The sequence below is a fragment of the Oncorhynchus gorbuscha genome, linkage group LG13 (assembly GCF_021184085.1).
Source record: "Oncorhynchus gorbuscha isolate QuinsamMale2020 ecotype Even-year linkage group LG13, OgorEven_v1.0, whole genome shotgun sequence".
Taxonomy (NCBI): Eukaryota; Metazoa; Chordata; class Actinopteri; order Salmoniformes; family Salmonidae; genus Oncorhynchus; species Oncorhynchus gorbuscha.
This window is the reverse complement of record NC_060185.1, coordinates 26,345,405-26,359,184: the sequence shown is the minus strand read 5'-3', so window position 1 is coordinate 26,359,184 and position 13,780 is coordinate 26,345,405. Positions and strand designations below refer to the sequence as shown.

At 44.4% G+C, this 13,780-nt stretch overlaps 1 protein-coding gene across 10 annotated transcripts in view; it reads right to left on the bottom strand.

Moving 5' to 3' along the window:
* Positions 1-789: 789 nt before the first annotated feature.
* The window catches only part of LOC123992636 (unconventional myosin-XVIIIa-like), a 155,443-nt gene continuing 142,452 nt past the window's right edge, over positions 790-13,780 (bottom strand). For 6 of the 10 annotated variants that reach the window (XM_046293949.1, XM_046293950.1, XM_046293952.1 and 3 more), the window contains 4 exons: positions 13,493-13,632; positions 12,687-12,731; positions 6,857-6,976; positions 5,072-5,685 (listed from right to left, as the gene is read on the bottom strand). In XM_046293949.1, coding sequence (XP_046149905.1) covers positions 5,217-5,685; positions 6,857-6,976; positions 12,687-12,731; positions 13,493-13,632 — 774 coding nt within the window. In that variant the 3' untranslated portion in view covers positions 5,072-5,216. Of the gene's footprint in view, positions 2,936-5,071; positions 5,686-6,856; positions 6,977-12,686; positions 12,732-13,492; positions 13,633-13,780 lie in introns of those variants that run through there. The other 4 variants (XM_046293951.1, XM_046293945.1, XM_046293947.1 and 1 more) reach the window with 3 other exon arrangements.

The window sequence follows — 13,780 nt, the reverse complement described above, 5'->3', positions numbered from 1 at the left end:
CCCTGCTAATAGCTGTTGTGTTGAAGATGATGAAGAAAGCACTATGCTTCGTAATCCATTTCTCTTTGCTCTGATAATCATTTGCCATCAAAACATACACAAGAGAGGGAAAATATTTCTTTGGAAACAAGATAAAGGCCAAAGCCAATTGAACTTGTGTTCCTGATTTGAAAGGCCTCAGAGTCAGGGTCAGTGATACTGTTGACATTTCTCAAATCTGTAGAAAACAGTGGATGCTTCAGAGAACAGAATTTATTTTGATTTGCCTTTCATTAAAATACCACAGTATGCCCTCCAGAAATGTTAAGTGGGAGACTATTTTCTAATGTGCATATTTAAGTCTGAAAAGACAGATAGGAGCTTGGAGGCTGAAACACCAATGCAGAAAATGTCAAACAAAAACCCACAGAGAAAATCAAATTACAGTCTGAGTCATCATTTATTTACAATATATTAAACTGTAATGCAAAATTACTCATAATAAGTGGTCATTTTGTTCAATAACGAAAATAAAAATATACTATTTTGAAAGCTAGCATGAATCAGTACAGATATTTATATAAATATTAATGTGTACAGTCAGCAATGTTATGTTGGCTCATTTCTTTGTTTTGCCTGGTGTTTACATGGTTTAAGAGTATCATAAAACAAGATCATAAAACAGTTTACAATTTATTTTAAAACTCATGTTGACTGCATAGAGCAGGGTTCCCCCAACCTGGTCCTGAGCCCCCCCACCCCACCCCCCCTCCCCCACTGGGTGCACGCTTTAGTTTCCCCCCTAGCACTACACAGCTGATTCAAATAACCAACTCATCATCAAACTTTGATTATTTGAATCAGCTGTGTAGCGCTAGGGCAAAAACCAAAACGTGCACCCTGCAGGCCCCAAGACCGAGTTGGGGAAACCCTGGCATTGAGGAAAAAGGTGAAAAGTGTGTCTTTAAAAAGCATGTATAATACAAACGCACCAAACTTCTCCCTTCACGCAGAGTATCAACAAAATCCTTTCAGCCCCACTTGCCATGTACAGGTGGATAATACACACGTTGGCAGGCCTGCTCAATTCATTAATGCTAATTCATAAATACTAAAGAGATAGCCGAAGGGTTCAATGTAACACCAAGCAACCGTAAAAGCATGGGTCTTTAATATCTTCCTGGTTAAACTGCTCCTCTGTTATGAACAGTAGCATTGGTTCAGGACAGAATACTGATGAATCCTACATGACAAATAGGCTTCAGAGACACTGACAAGGATTTGAATGCATTATATCCAGTTTACAGAGTGGTGATGCAACACAGTGAACATGCGTGTTGAGGAACCCAAATCCTCACCATGTGTAATCCAGTATGGTTTATCAGAAAAAGAAAACATGTGGGTGTTGAAGTATATATAAACTAAAGGCAAACCACCATAAAGCATGGTGTTCAATATCGTTCCCTTTGGAAAGCAAACATCAAATGGAGAGAAAATGAGTGAAAAGCACGAGAACAACAACAACCACAACGACAGAGAGAAGAAAGAAAAACAGCTGAGCCAAAGACTCTCACCCCAAAAGCATTTCTGCAAAGTACTTAGTTCAATTCAAGTTGAAATAAAAGGCAAGGCATTTCATGGGGTATGCTACGCTCCAACCTCCTGGAAATTCATTTTCTTGATGGCAGGACTCTCGAAAACAAATGATCTTCTTTCAAACATCAAAACAAAAAGATGGAAAAAAGAAGAGAAGGGCTAAACTTGCATCACAAAGCAGTTTGGTGCTGCAGCTCTCTTCTGTTGTCTTCCTGTTAGGAACATTATTCTCCTGCTAAAACAAGCAATACAAAACAAGCAGATGAGCCGATGAAAGCGTCTTCTTTCAGGGGGGTGGCGCGGCGCTGCAGCCAGAATCTAAGCACAGCTGTAGAGGACCCTATGTACTGTATATCAGCGGCACTTCTCCCAAAAATAAACTCTGGTCTTTTTACCAGGACTCAGATAAGCAATAACACAGTGTACACATATACTTGATAAGCAATAACACAGTGTACACATCTACTTGGTAAGCAATAACACAGTGTACACATCTACTTGATAAGCAATAACACAGTGTACACATCTACTTGATAAGCAATAACACAGTGTACACATATACTTGATAAGCAATAACACAGTGTACACATATACTTGATAAGCAATAACACAGTGTACACATATACTTGATAAGCAATAACACAGTGTACACACCTACTTGCAACAAAGGCTTTTTTGGTACTTATTTCCTCTGTCTTTTTTTGTTAGATTCTTTTTCCCCTGATGCAGTGATAAACCACACGGGAACATAGCTGGGAACATAGCTAGTTCTTTGGCTCAGTTACAACCATGATGACGATGACAGAGTCTAGGGAGTAGGAGACGATGGCACCAGCCAAGCAGCAGCTGTCCTCATGCAGCCAGCAGAGACAGGAGAGACAAGACATTATTCATGGAGGTGCAGTTCAACTGGAGGGGCCAGATCTAAGATGGAGACATTGTCACACGTGACTGGTGAAATACACTAAGAGATGGTTGGCCCAGTGGAGAGTGAGAGAAACCATTAGTGTTGTGTACTGTACACTGACGTACTTCTCTAGACCGTAGCAATGCAAGCTGCTTTGTAACAGTAGAATAATAATGATAGTGTATAGTATCATTGCCATGTTGCAGAGTTAGAAGAACAGTAGAGTGGTTGTGTGTGATGACAGCACCACAGGGGCCCTCTCAACATGCAGGGTTTGTTGGCTGGTGTGTGAACTATGTTGTCTCAGAGGGCTTGTCTTCGCTGTCACTGTTGTTCAGGTAGCTGCCCTGTGTGTTTCTGGAGCGGTAGGACCCTCGGGACACACCACCTTCTTTTTTTCCTTCCTCTTCTTCGTCAGATTTGTCAAAGCAGAACCGTCTTCGGCTAGGAGGACTGGAGGGAGAGAAAGAATCAATGACAGGCCCTGAGGATAGTTACACAGTGGAGCATGATCATTACCAAACATTGATCAAATGTTCTTATCTTTTATGTAATGTTACACTAAATGTGCACAAACACATGGACGGATGCATACTACCATAGCTCTAGTTATAAAACTACATTATTAGACACAAAAAAGTACACTTATTCCACAGAGAGCATGTGATGGAGTATGGTTCTGGTTTGGGGTTGAATTAATCTGCTATGCACTGTGGCTTCCTCTCCAAAAACAGAACAATGGCACACCTACAGTGCACTGCCTGGCCTCACAAGTGTAGAACAATCAAATATCATTCAGTTTAAACAAAAAAATACCAGTGAACTTCTAAACAATAGAGCAAATCTTCCGTATGAATCGTCAGTAGAGCAACTCTGACGTACCCTCTCTCTGTCTTTAGATATTCTACCTGCCTTCTGCTACTGCGTGTTTCAACCTGATTTAACATTCAAGCCCAGTTCAATTATGCAAACCTAGGGTTAATTACTGTCAATCGTGCATCTTAAATGTACTTGCTGCTTGTGTAAATCGATGCAGTGGGTCTAATTACGGCCAGAGTTGAGGGGGTTGGAGGGGGAAAATCTATGGTGGCCGTTGTAATTGACGACACCTGGTATTTTCTTATTTCCGGCGCCATAAATCAGGCTGACACTTGGGTGGAGAACTAGCCAGCAGCACTATGGGTACATCCACGTGAGCTTAGCCTTTTCCTAGGCTCTAACATCCCTGCTACTAGGCTAATCAACATTGTAATGCATCCACAACACGCTTATACCCTTCTCTCTCTATCTTTCCCCCCAAAATACCATAACGGAATTACAGCAGTGCAAAGCAATGTCACAACTGCCATTGAAGAGATGTAAATTGTAGTTGCTTTCGGATGAGCTCCTGTGAATTAAGGACCTCAATTACTTCAATTAGTATTTAGGGATGGAGTGTAATTAAAAAACAAAAATGTCTTAAGATGAACCAAGTGAAGTTTGAAGCCCTAACAGGAATAAGTAAATAATAAGTCAAAGTGATGTATTATTCATAACACAGCTGATGTTTTCAAAAGGTGACTGGGTTAGATTATAAAGGAGGGGGGGGGGTGTCCTGCTGAATGTGAGAAGAGGATTGACTGAGGAAACTCTCTCTGTGGTTGGCATCATCACACCATGCAGTAGACACAGTACACACCAGGCAACACCTACTGCCAGCCTCAGTCACTGTCCGGTCTGTACAGATATTTCATCATCAGGTTGTCCACTTTCTTCTTCCTATTCTTCTCCTCCTTCTTGTTAGGAGGGGGCTGCCCCTCAGCAGGCGTCCCCGCCTCCCTCTCCCCCTCTGGGCTAGAGGCCTGGCGGCCAGGGGCTCTTTTCACGCTGTTGGTGCTTTTGTAGGAGACGGTGGAGGCACCTGAACTGGAGCCAGACTCTGAGTCAGACTCTGAATCTGAAGATGAGGAAGAAGACTCCTTTTTGGACTTCTTGTCCTTCTTCTTGGATCTGCCCTTCCTGCTGCGGCGGTCATCATTGGAGCTGTCTGACTCGGAGCCGTGGCCCCTCCTTTTCTTCTTCTTCTTCTTACCTTGGCTCTTCTTGCCGCTGTTGCGACTGTGGCTGTGGCTGCGACTGTGGCTGCGACTGTGGCTGCGGCTATGGCTGCGGCTGTGGCTGCTCATGCTGCTCGAGGACCTCCTACAGTCCACAGCCGACGCGGACCGTCTCAGACTGCTGGTGCTGCGCCCGCTGTCCACCTCCCGGTCGCCACTCCCCCTGACACTAAGCACACCCTTCCTGTCATCCTCTGTATCATCCTCTTTCCTCCCTGCCTCGGCCTCTGAGTCTTCCAGGCTGGTGCGTTTGAACTTGATGGGTTTGAAGTTCAACACCTCGTTGATGGCCTTCTCCAGGTCGGGGTCCAGGTAGTTGCGGTGGCCGACGGTGGCCGGCTTGACGTCCGAGGTGTCAGGGAGCTCGTCATCATCTCTGTAGGAGGAGCGGGCGCGTGGCGGGGGCATGGACAGGCTGCGTCCCGTGGAGGAGTGGGAGCTGTAGGCCGAGGAGCGCTCAGTGAGGGCCACGCTGTGCCTGTCCTCCATGTCATCAAACTCGCTCAGGCGGCAGCTGCGGAAGTCAGATATGCGTGAGTCAGCACAGCTCACACTGCCAGGGCTCCTGCCCCCAGAACGGCGACTGAGAGAGGTGCTGCTACGGCGGCTCAGGGGACTGGGAATGGTGTCGTCTGGGCTCAGGCCACGGCACGTGGTGGCGACGGAGGCCCGGCTGGGGGCCATGGAGGACACGGTGGACTCTTTGTCGAAGTCTCCCCAGCGGCTGTCCATGCCCTTCCTAGCCCTGCTGGTGGCTTCAGTGTAGGCCTGGGAGATAACCGAGCCATGGTCATCATCGTTCCCAGTCTGGGACTTCCTCCAGGAGCTGGAGCTGACTGAGTACGAATCATCTTGTGGTAAGGAGCCTTTGGGCTTGGCCTTACGGAAGGAGGAGATAGACTCCTGGGACTCCTTGAGGGAACTGAAGAGAGAGCTGTCGTCCCTTTACCTCCGATGGAGTCATTGATGTTGGAGCACTTCCTGTAGCTCAGGGAACTCATCACAGACACCGGCCTGCTCTGATCTACCGCTTTCTCTTTGCCCTCTTTCCATTCCTTACCCTCTTTCCACTCTTTCCCTTCCCCTGCGTCTACATTTACGGCAAATCTAGACAGAGGATGGAGGCAGGAAGGAGGATAGAGAGAGAGAGGGAGGAGTGGCAGGACAGAGAAACATTGATGTACATGGAGGAAGTGGAAGAGGAGGAAGAGAAAGAATGATAGATGGAATTACATACTTAAAAGGAGAGAGATGAATGATACTTAAAACAGGAATTGGATAAGCAACAGATTGAAATCAGTAGGAAGAAAGTAAAGACAAGTAGATAGAACAATGATTCAAATGACGGTGGACTTAAATGTAAATGTAAATGGGTAGAGAATGCCTGTTTGGATTCACAACGCAAGATGGACACAACAAAAACAAGACATGTACTGACTGGAGAAAAACCCTCAAACAACATGTGCTGTCTTGTCCTAATCAATTTCTTTATGCAAAATCAAAGTCTCGGTATTTAAATAGTTTAGTGTGGGGGTATGCATTTGAATTTGTTGTATGTAAATGTTACACAGAATTCTAGTCAAGCATCTCATTGTGGTGAAATATGTTGAGTGATTCAGCAAGGGTGCTCCCAATTGTGTGTGTGTGTGTGTGTGTGTGTGCACGTCTTAACCAACACACAGAGCTGGGATCAAGGAACTGAGCTCTTCTGAAGAAAGGGAGGGTGACCGTGGAGACACAAAGTTAAGAGAGATTTAAAAACTCTTTAAAAGTTGTTCAAAGTTGTGAGCGGATGAAGGGGGGGGGGGGGTTGGGACAGTTAAATATTCTGGTAAGGAGACAAATCTAGGGCAATCGAAGCTATCAGCTGGCAGATACATCCATTAATCTCAGGGAGAGGGGAGAACGGGAGAGAGGAGGTGAGGGGGAGTAGGTATGCATGCCAGCTGGCATCCGGGCTTGTCGATACATCTGCCAGGGAGGCGGCTGTCATCAAGGCAGTGACAATAAAAGACAAAGAGGATAAAGGAAACACCAGTAATAATAATAATAATAATAATAACACCCCCCTATGTCTAGCCAAGTGTTCCCTTCCAATTGTTTTATCTGCATTGGAGGCTAAGTGCTAGGCTGGACCACGTAAAATCCTGATAGGGGGTGACTGGATACTACAACCAATTTGGTCTGCTTTGTAAGCAGGGGGAATGTGCGCATGTGCGTGTTTGGCAGTGGTGAAGATAGGACCCATGGGGAAGGAGGAAGGGGGTGCCATACTGACCTGGCGCTCTTGAGGCTGCCGTCATCTGAGAGGTTCTTGGTCGAGCCTTTGTTTTTGGACAGCCAGGACTTGACCCCGTCCACACGGTCTTCCACCTCCGAGTCAGATGAGTCTCCCTCACTGTGTGGAGGGGAGGGACAAAACACAACGTCAGTGGGAGAAGAGAGTAGAGAAAAGTGAGGTGGGGAAGAGCTGAAAGAGAGTGATAGAAAAAAGGTATAAAGAGGAGGAGATGGAGGGAGGGGTGAGAGAGATGGAGTGAAGTTGAGGAGAGAATGATGGAGGGAAGAGAGAAAACGACAGGGAGAGAAAGATTCTATATTGTGTTACTGAGGAACCCGAGGAGGATCACATCTATTACTTTGGAAGAGAAGGCCGCAGAAAACCACATGCACTAGATCCTAGAAGACCTAGGAAACACCCCCCCCCCACACTGGTTATCACTAGCCCTGTGGTTAGTTGGAAATGGGGCACAGTGTGTCGCCCAAAGAGGGCTAAATTCCATTCACTCTGATCCAAAGCCACTCGAGTTAAGACAGAGCACAAGGAGAGAGACCAGGAATGGGATGAAGTGGAAACTGAAGAGAGTGGGCACAAAATGGAGAGATTTTCACTTTCATCGCTCTCACTTATCTATTCCCTCCACAGTCTCACAAAATTGCAGTTGAGCTCTTGACAAAATGATTTGGTGCACAGCTCGGTTGTTGAGCTGTTTTCTCTCTAAATTATCATCACGGCGACGACAGCCTACTGCGAAGCGTGAGGAGAAATGGAGGGTTGTTAGAAATTTGACACGGTTGAAAAGAGCATGACACTCATTAAGTGCCTTCAGAGCTCAACACTCATGTGGTGCTGCGAAATTAAGGTGTTACAGCTTAATAATAAAACTGAGACATGGCCTGGGGGTGGGGGGTCAAAATACCCACATCTGCTTTTAAAAACCTATTGTCTTGCTGTGGAATAGAGAAAGAAAATAGATTTTCAACACTTTATTTGTATTTTATTTAACTAGGCGAATCAGTTTTTCAGCACATAATCTGGCCCACAACCACATACAGTAGCTACAATTAAAATCATTATGAGGCAGAGATACAAGAGTCTCCCCTGATCGCTGGAGAAACTATTTAATTATGGGTTTGGTCATAACTAGCCCACTCTGTTTTAAACTGTAGAATAACTTCAAATACTAGGCACTAAGATGGCAGTGTTAAGAAGGGAAGGGTTGGGAGTCGAGATAAAAGCATTTCTCCAGGAGGGAGGCTGTAATCAACTTTGTCTAATAGGCCAGGCATGGCCTGCAATGTGGGGAACGTCAGTGAGAATTGTTATTGTGAGTGAGCGGCTGGCTGTCTATGGCACAGAGGCCTTGTCAATAAGGGAAGTAAACAAAGGGTGAAGGAGCCCTGGGAAAAAGGAGATAATGTTAGCTAACCGGAGCAGACAATTCCACAGCTGTTTACTCTTCTCGTCTCCTCAGAGAAAAAAAAACTAACACGTGGATTTGTGTGTTTGTTGGGCTTTGCGAGTCAACACCAGACCAGCCTCTTAAGATTTGTCTTTTATCCGTTCACTTATCTGGCAACATACTGCTTAAAAGAACGATAGCCGCTCCAGGAATACTAAGAGCACTGATGTTGCTTTGAAGAAAGAAAAAAAGGCTGCTATTTTTTTCTCTTGACCTTGATGACATTGCTTGAGTTCGAGTTCCCCAGGGCAAAATTACATTAGCTATCATTATGCAAAATCAATGTCGAAACCCTCTCTACAAAATAGTCATAATTCCATTACCTCATGGAGAGAATTTCCTTAAGCACTCATCTTTTTTATTCATTTATACAAGTACAATCCTGTTGAGATTCAAATGTTTTTTGGGGGGAGACCGATCCACAACTTGAAGGATGTGCATCACTTTCCCCTTGTGCATTTTGTCCAAGGAGGAGCAAGTGGGTAAATGGAGGTGATGTATTCAGATCAGAGGCCTTCCCTTCCCAGTCCGGGGCCAAACAAAACCGACGGGATGACGGACCCTTTGTAATCGAGCGCTTCACACATGGTGTCACACACAATTTATATCTTTGACCGCCATACCATTAGTTAAGCCGTGCCGAGAGCCCAGGGGAGGCAAACAAACACAGCGTGTGGAGGGAGACATTAATTGTCTGTGACAATCTGCCTCCAGTGGTTGTACATCTCTGTTACACACTATTACATTCATCATTAGCTCCTATGGACCCTCTTCTGCTTCCTCCGCCCTGCTCCTCCTTGGTGTCCCTGGGTGTTGATTCCCAGAATATTGGGGCTTTTATTAGGCAGCTCAGCCTAGACAGCAGCTCCCTATGGGGGTTCAACCCAGCCAGCCAGGCATACACATCTGTTCAAAACCTATTAAGACACATATGCTGGGAGAATTGCTGTGATCTCCAATGCCAGATTAAAAAGGGGAGATTGTGACGCAGGTTTGTTTTGTTAAAGCGACAGGAAAATGATTTCATCCTGACGTTGTTCATTTAGTCTAAAATGACTTGCCGCCTGTTTCGTGATCAAACAACGACAGACATGGATTACATTTCCAATCTATTTGAAAACAGAAATTAAAGCATAGCATGTTGAAATAACTCAATTCTGTGTCAATCAATAGTCTCCAATTACTTCTATGTATTGTGTGCGTGCCCGTCTAAACGTGCCCATCTAAACGTGCCCATCTAAACGTGCCCATCTAAACGTGCCCATCTAAACGTGCCCATCCAAACAAAACATGTATCAAATCAGTAGCTATTAATGCCATATTACTATTACTGCCTAGTGCTAAAAAACAAAGTACATGGTTATTATGATTCAATAACAAAAACCCTGGAAAGAACAGCTGGGGTCTCCCATCCAATTAATACCTTACATGAACTTCCCAACACTGTATTCTCTACTGCAGTGGTTCCTAAACTTTTTATAGTCCCGTACCCCTTCAGACATTCAACCTCCAGCTGCATAGCCCCTCTAGCACCAGGGTCAGCACACTCTCAAATGTTGTTATTTGCCATCATTGTAAGCCTGCCACACACACTATACGATACATTTATTAAACATAAGAATGAGTGTGAGTTTTTGTTACAATCCGGCTCGTGGGAAGTGACAAAGAGCTCTTATAGGACCAGGGTACAAATAATATTATAATAATAAACATTAATTCTGCCCCTTATTTAACCATCTTACATATAAAACTTTTTGTTAATCGAAAATTGTGAATAATTCACCACAGGTTAATGAGAAGGGTGTGCTTGAAAGGATGCACATAACTCTGGAATGTTGGGTTGTATTGGAGAGAGTCTCAGTCTTAAATAATTTTCCACATACAGTCTGTGCCTGTATTTAGTTGTCATGCTAGTGAGGGCCGAGAATCCACTCTTACATAGGTACGTGGTTGCAAAGGGCATCAGTGTCTTAACAGCACGATTTTCCAAGGCAGGATACTCTGAGTGCAGCCCAATTCAGAAATCTGGCAGTGGCTTCTGATTCAACTCAATTTCCACAGAACCGCTTTTTGCAATTTTGATGAGGCTCTCTTGTTCAGATATCGGTAAGTGGACTGGAGGCAGGGCATGAAAGCATGAATCCAGTTTGCGTCATCCGTTTGGGGAAAGTACCTGCATAATTGGGCACCCAACTCACTCAGGGGCTTCTCTATATCACATTTGATATTGTCCGTGAGTTTGAGTACATTTGCTCACAAAACATCATACAATGATGGAAAGACCTGTGTGTTGTCCTTGTTAATGCAGACAGAGAAGAGCTCTAACTTCTTAATCATAGCCTCAATTTTTGAATATTGAATATTGAATATAGTTGCGAAGAGTTCGGGTAATCCTCGATTCAAATCATTCAGGTGGGAAATAACATCACCCATATAGGCTAGTCGTGTGAGAAACACGTCGTCATGCAAGTGGTCAGGGAAGTGAAAATTATGGTCAGTAATGAAGACTTTAAGCTCGTCTCTTACAATAAAAAAAAAACGTGTCAATTCTTTGCTCCTTGATAACCAGCGCACTTCTGTATGTTGTAAAAGCGTCACATGGTCGCTGCCCAAATCATTGTATATTGCAGAAAATACACGAGTTCAGGGGCCATGCTTTAACAAAGTTAACAATTTTCACTGTAATGTCCAAAACACCTTTGAAGCTGCCAGGCATTCCCTTGGCAGCAAGAGCCTCTCAGTGGATATTGCAGTGTACCCAAGTGGCGTCAGGAGCAACTGCTTGCACATGCGTTACCACTCCACTATGTCTCCCTGTCATGGTTTTTGTGCCATCAGTACAGATACCAACATGAGCAGCAGCAACGTTTGGCGACATACGGACCGTTATGGGAATTCCCACGAGAGAGTAACAGTTAATGTGATTGGATGTTAACTATTTGACAAGGCTACCTGTATTTGACATTGTGTTGTTATTTCGCTGAACACAAGATAGTTTACATTTTATTTTTGTCAGTGAAACGATGCTACTCGGGCGAGAAAACTACCCCAAATGTATTGTCCCGTTGGAAAAAAAATGGACGGTTTGAAATGTGAAGGAAAAAAAAAAGGAAAAAAGTAAAGAAATAAAATGCACATTTTTATTTGGCGGACCCCCGACGGCATTGCGCGTACCCCTGGGGGTTTGGGAATACCTGCTCTACTGTAATGTACAAGTCCGTCATTAAAGGTAGCGAAATTACGTTACCACGAGCAGCACCACAGATAATGAGATGTGAGATGCAAGACTTCGCTCTCAGACAGGCACATACAGTGTCTGTGCATGTGCACGAGTTTACTACATGTTGTCCACAGGACCAAAACAGCCGAAAAGTTTAACCTCACGCTTCAACGCTCTTTGTTGTTGCGGAAAATGACCGTCTACGTCATCTACGTCATTTTGCTGAGTCTACCTTTAACATTCAGAACCCTTTAACAAAGCTTTAACAAACAGCAGCACTTTACACAATACTGCTTAACAAGGGTTTAACAGCAGAAATGTCACTGACTGCTGTAAGGAAACATTGACATGGGACTGAAATGGCCCAGAGCCAGAGGTTAACACTATGTGTGAGCTGCTTCCCAGACTAGCAAATAGCTTTTTGTAAGACATTTGAGGGTCCTGCATTATATAGTGAGTGTGAAAGATTGATGAAGAACACACCCTTCGTCTTTCCGTCATCAGAGGCAGACAGTCACGTCTCACATCCACCCCAGAGCAAGGCTCTGAAATATTCAGTAGGCCCTGAGAGCAGGGGGTGGCCGCTGGGCACATTACGCTGTTCAAACAAGGCATAGTGGTGTGCGACAGAACCCCGGAGGTCCAAGAACTGAGCCCTGTGGGACACCACAAGGACTAACCAGCAACACATTTACCCAGCGATGGATGCTTACTACACTGTTGGGTATTATGTGATACCCTCAGTTGAAGGGGTTACTGGATGAATAACCACACAAACACTCTGGGGAAGGGGATGTTTCATGCTTGGTTTAGAAAAGCATGTTGTCAATGGAATTCATGCAGTTCAGCATGTGGCGTCATGCAGTGAAGAGTGGAGCAAATTAGGTTATGGGGGAATAGCTGAGCCCTGGAATAACGATGCAGTATCACTGAGCTTGTTCGTTGAATGGTATCCCATAGTTCAGTCCTTATTCAGTGACATATGAACTACGTCATAAGTCCTAAACTTGAATTTATATGAGATGGCTTGAACATTGACAATAGATTTGCTGCTTGATATTGCATCTTTTCCCATGAAGGGCAACAGACTATTACAAAACAGCAGTTAAAACACACAATGTCAGACATGAGCTCCAGTTCCTCACGTTTTATTCCTTCTTTTCTGATACTTTGTCACCATGTCTTGTAAACTGGTCATGATGAAGGATGACAGACAGAGACACAAAGAAACAAAGAATACAAACACAAAACAAACAAAAGAAAAGTGAGACAGGAAGTTGGTAGGTACAGTCCAAGTAAACCAAAAGAACGTGATGAATAGGATAATGGTTGAAGGATCTACACCACTGCTGCCTATTGCACCCCACATCATCCTGATCCACATCCTGTTACCGCATGGAGAAGAGTACACAGTATACTCAAACCTGACTCACAGAGCTATTTACTTCTGGGAGGAAGAGAGGGAAGAAAGGCCTTCTCCCCGGGACTGCACTCATAAACAAACCAGGCTTGGAGGGAGCACAGAGCGAGTAAATAAATAAGGAACGTGAGGAGACAGAACTCGATTTCACTGACGTAGCTTTAGCTAGCCGCCTATTTCATCAAATACAGGAGTAATATTTCAATTTAAAAAATGCCCGAAAATTAAGCCCAGCAGTTCTCAGGGCATAAATCTTTCAGAGTGTGTGAATAAGAAATGACGGAGTCTGGGGAGAGTTCTCTGATCGCTTTATCCAAAGCCTCTTTCAATGGAACATCCATCCTGACTGGGTCATTCTCTCTCCATCTCCCTCTGCTGCAAAGTTTATCTACAGTTTAACTGTGTAACAGTAGCTACTCTATATGCTGAGTGCGTGCTCTCTTGCTGACACTTGCTGTCATGAGAGGACATGAGGTAAATTCAGCAATTATATTAAGTGAATATGTTCGGGCACTAAATAGACAACTATACCTGTTGATGAGGTCCTCGTTGTCATCACTCTCCATCTCATCTTCGATGGCAGCCTGGAGGTCACCAATCCTCTTGAAGGCTAGTTTAAGGTCCGCCTGCAGGCTCTGATTGGCTGCCTCCAAGCTTTCAATATCCATTTCCTGTTGGAAGAGAGTGAGAAAATCTAAGCTAAGGTCCCAGCATTACACCTACATCAGACCATTTCTGAAGTCTCTTTGTCAGTCTCATTTCCCTGAATGTCTAATACTCCAGAACAATGCAAGGTTGATGGGAATTGCAGCCGTTATT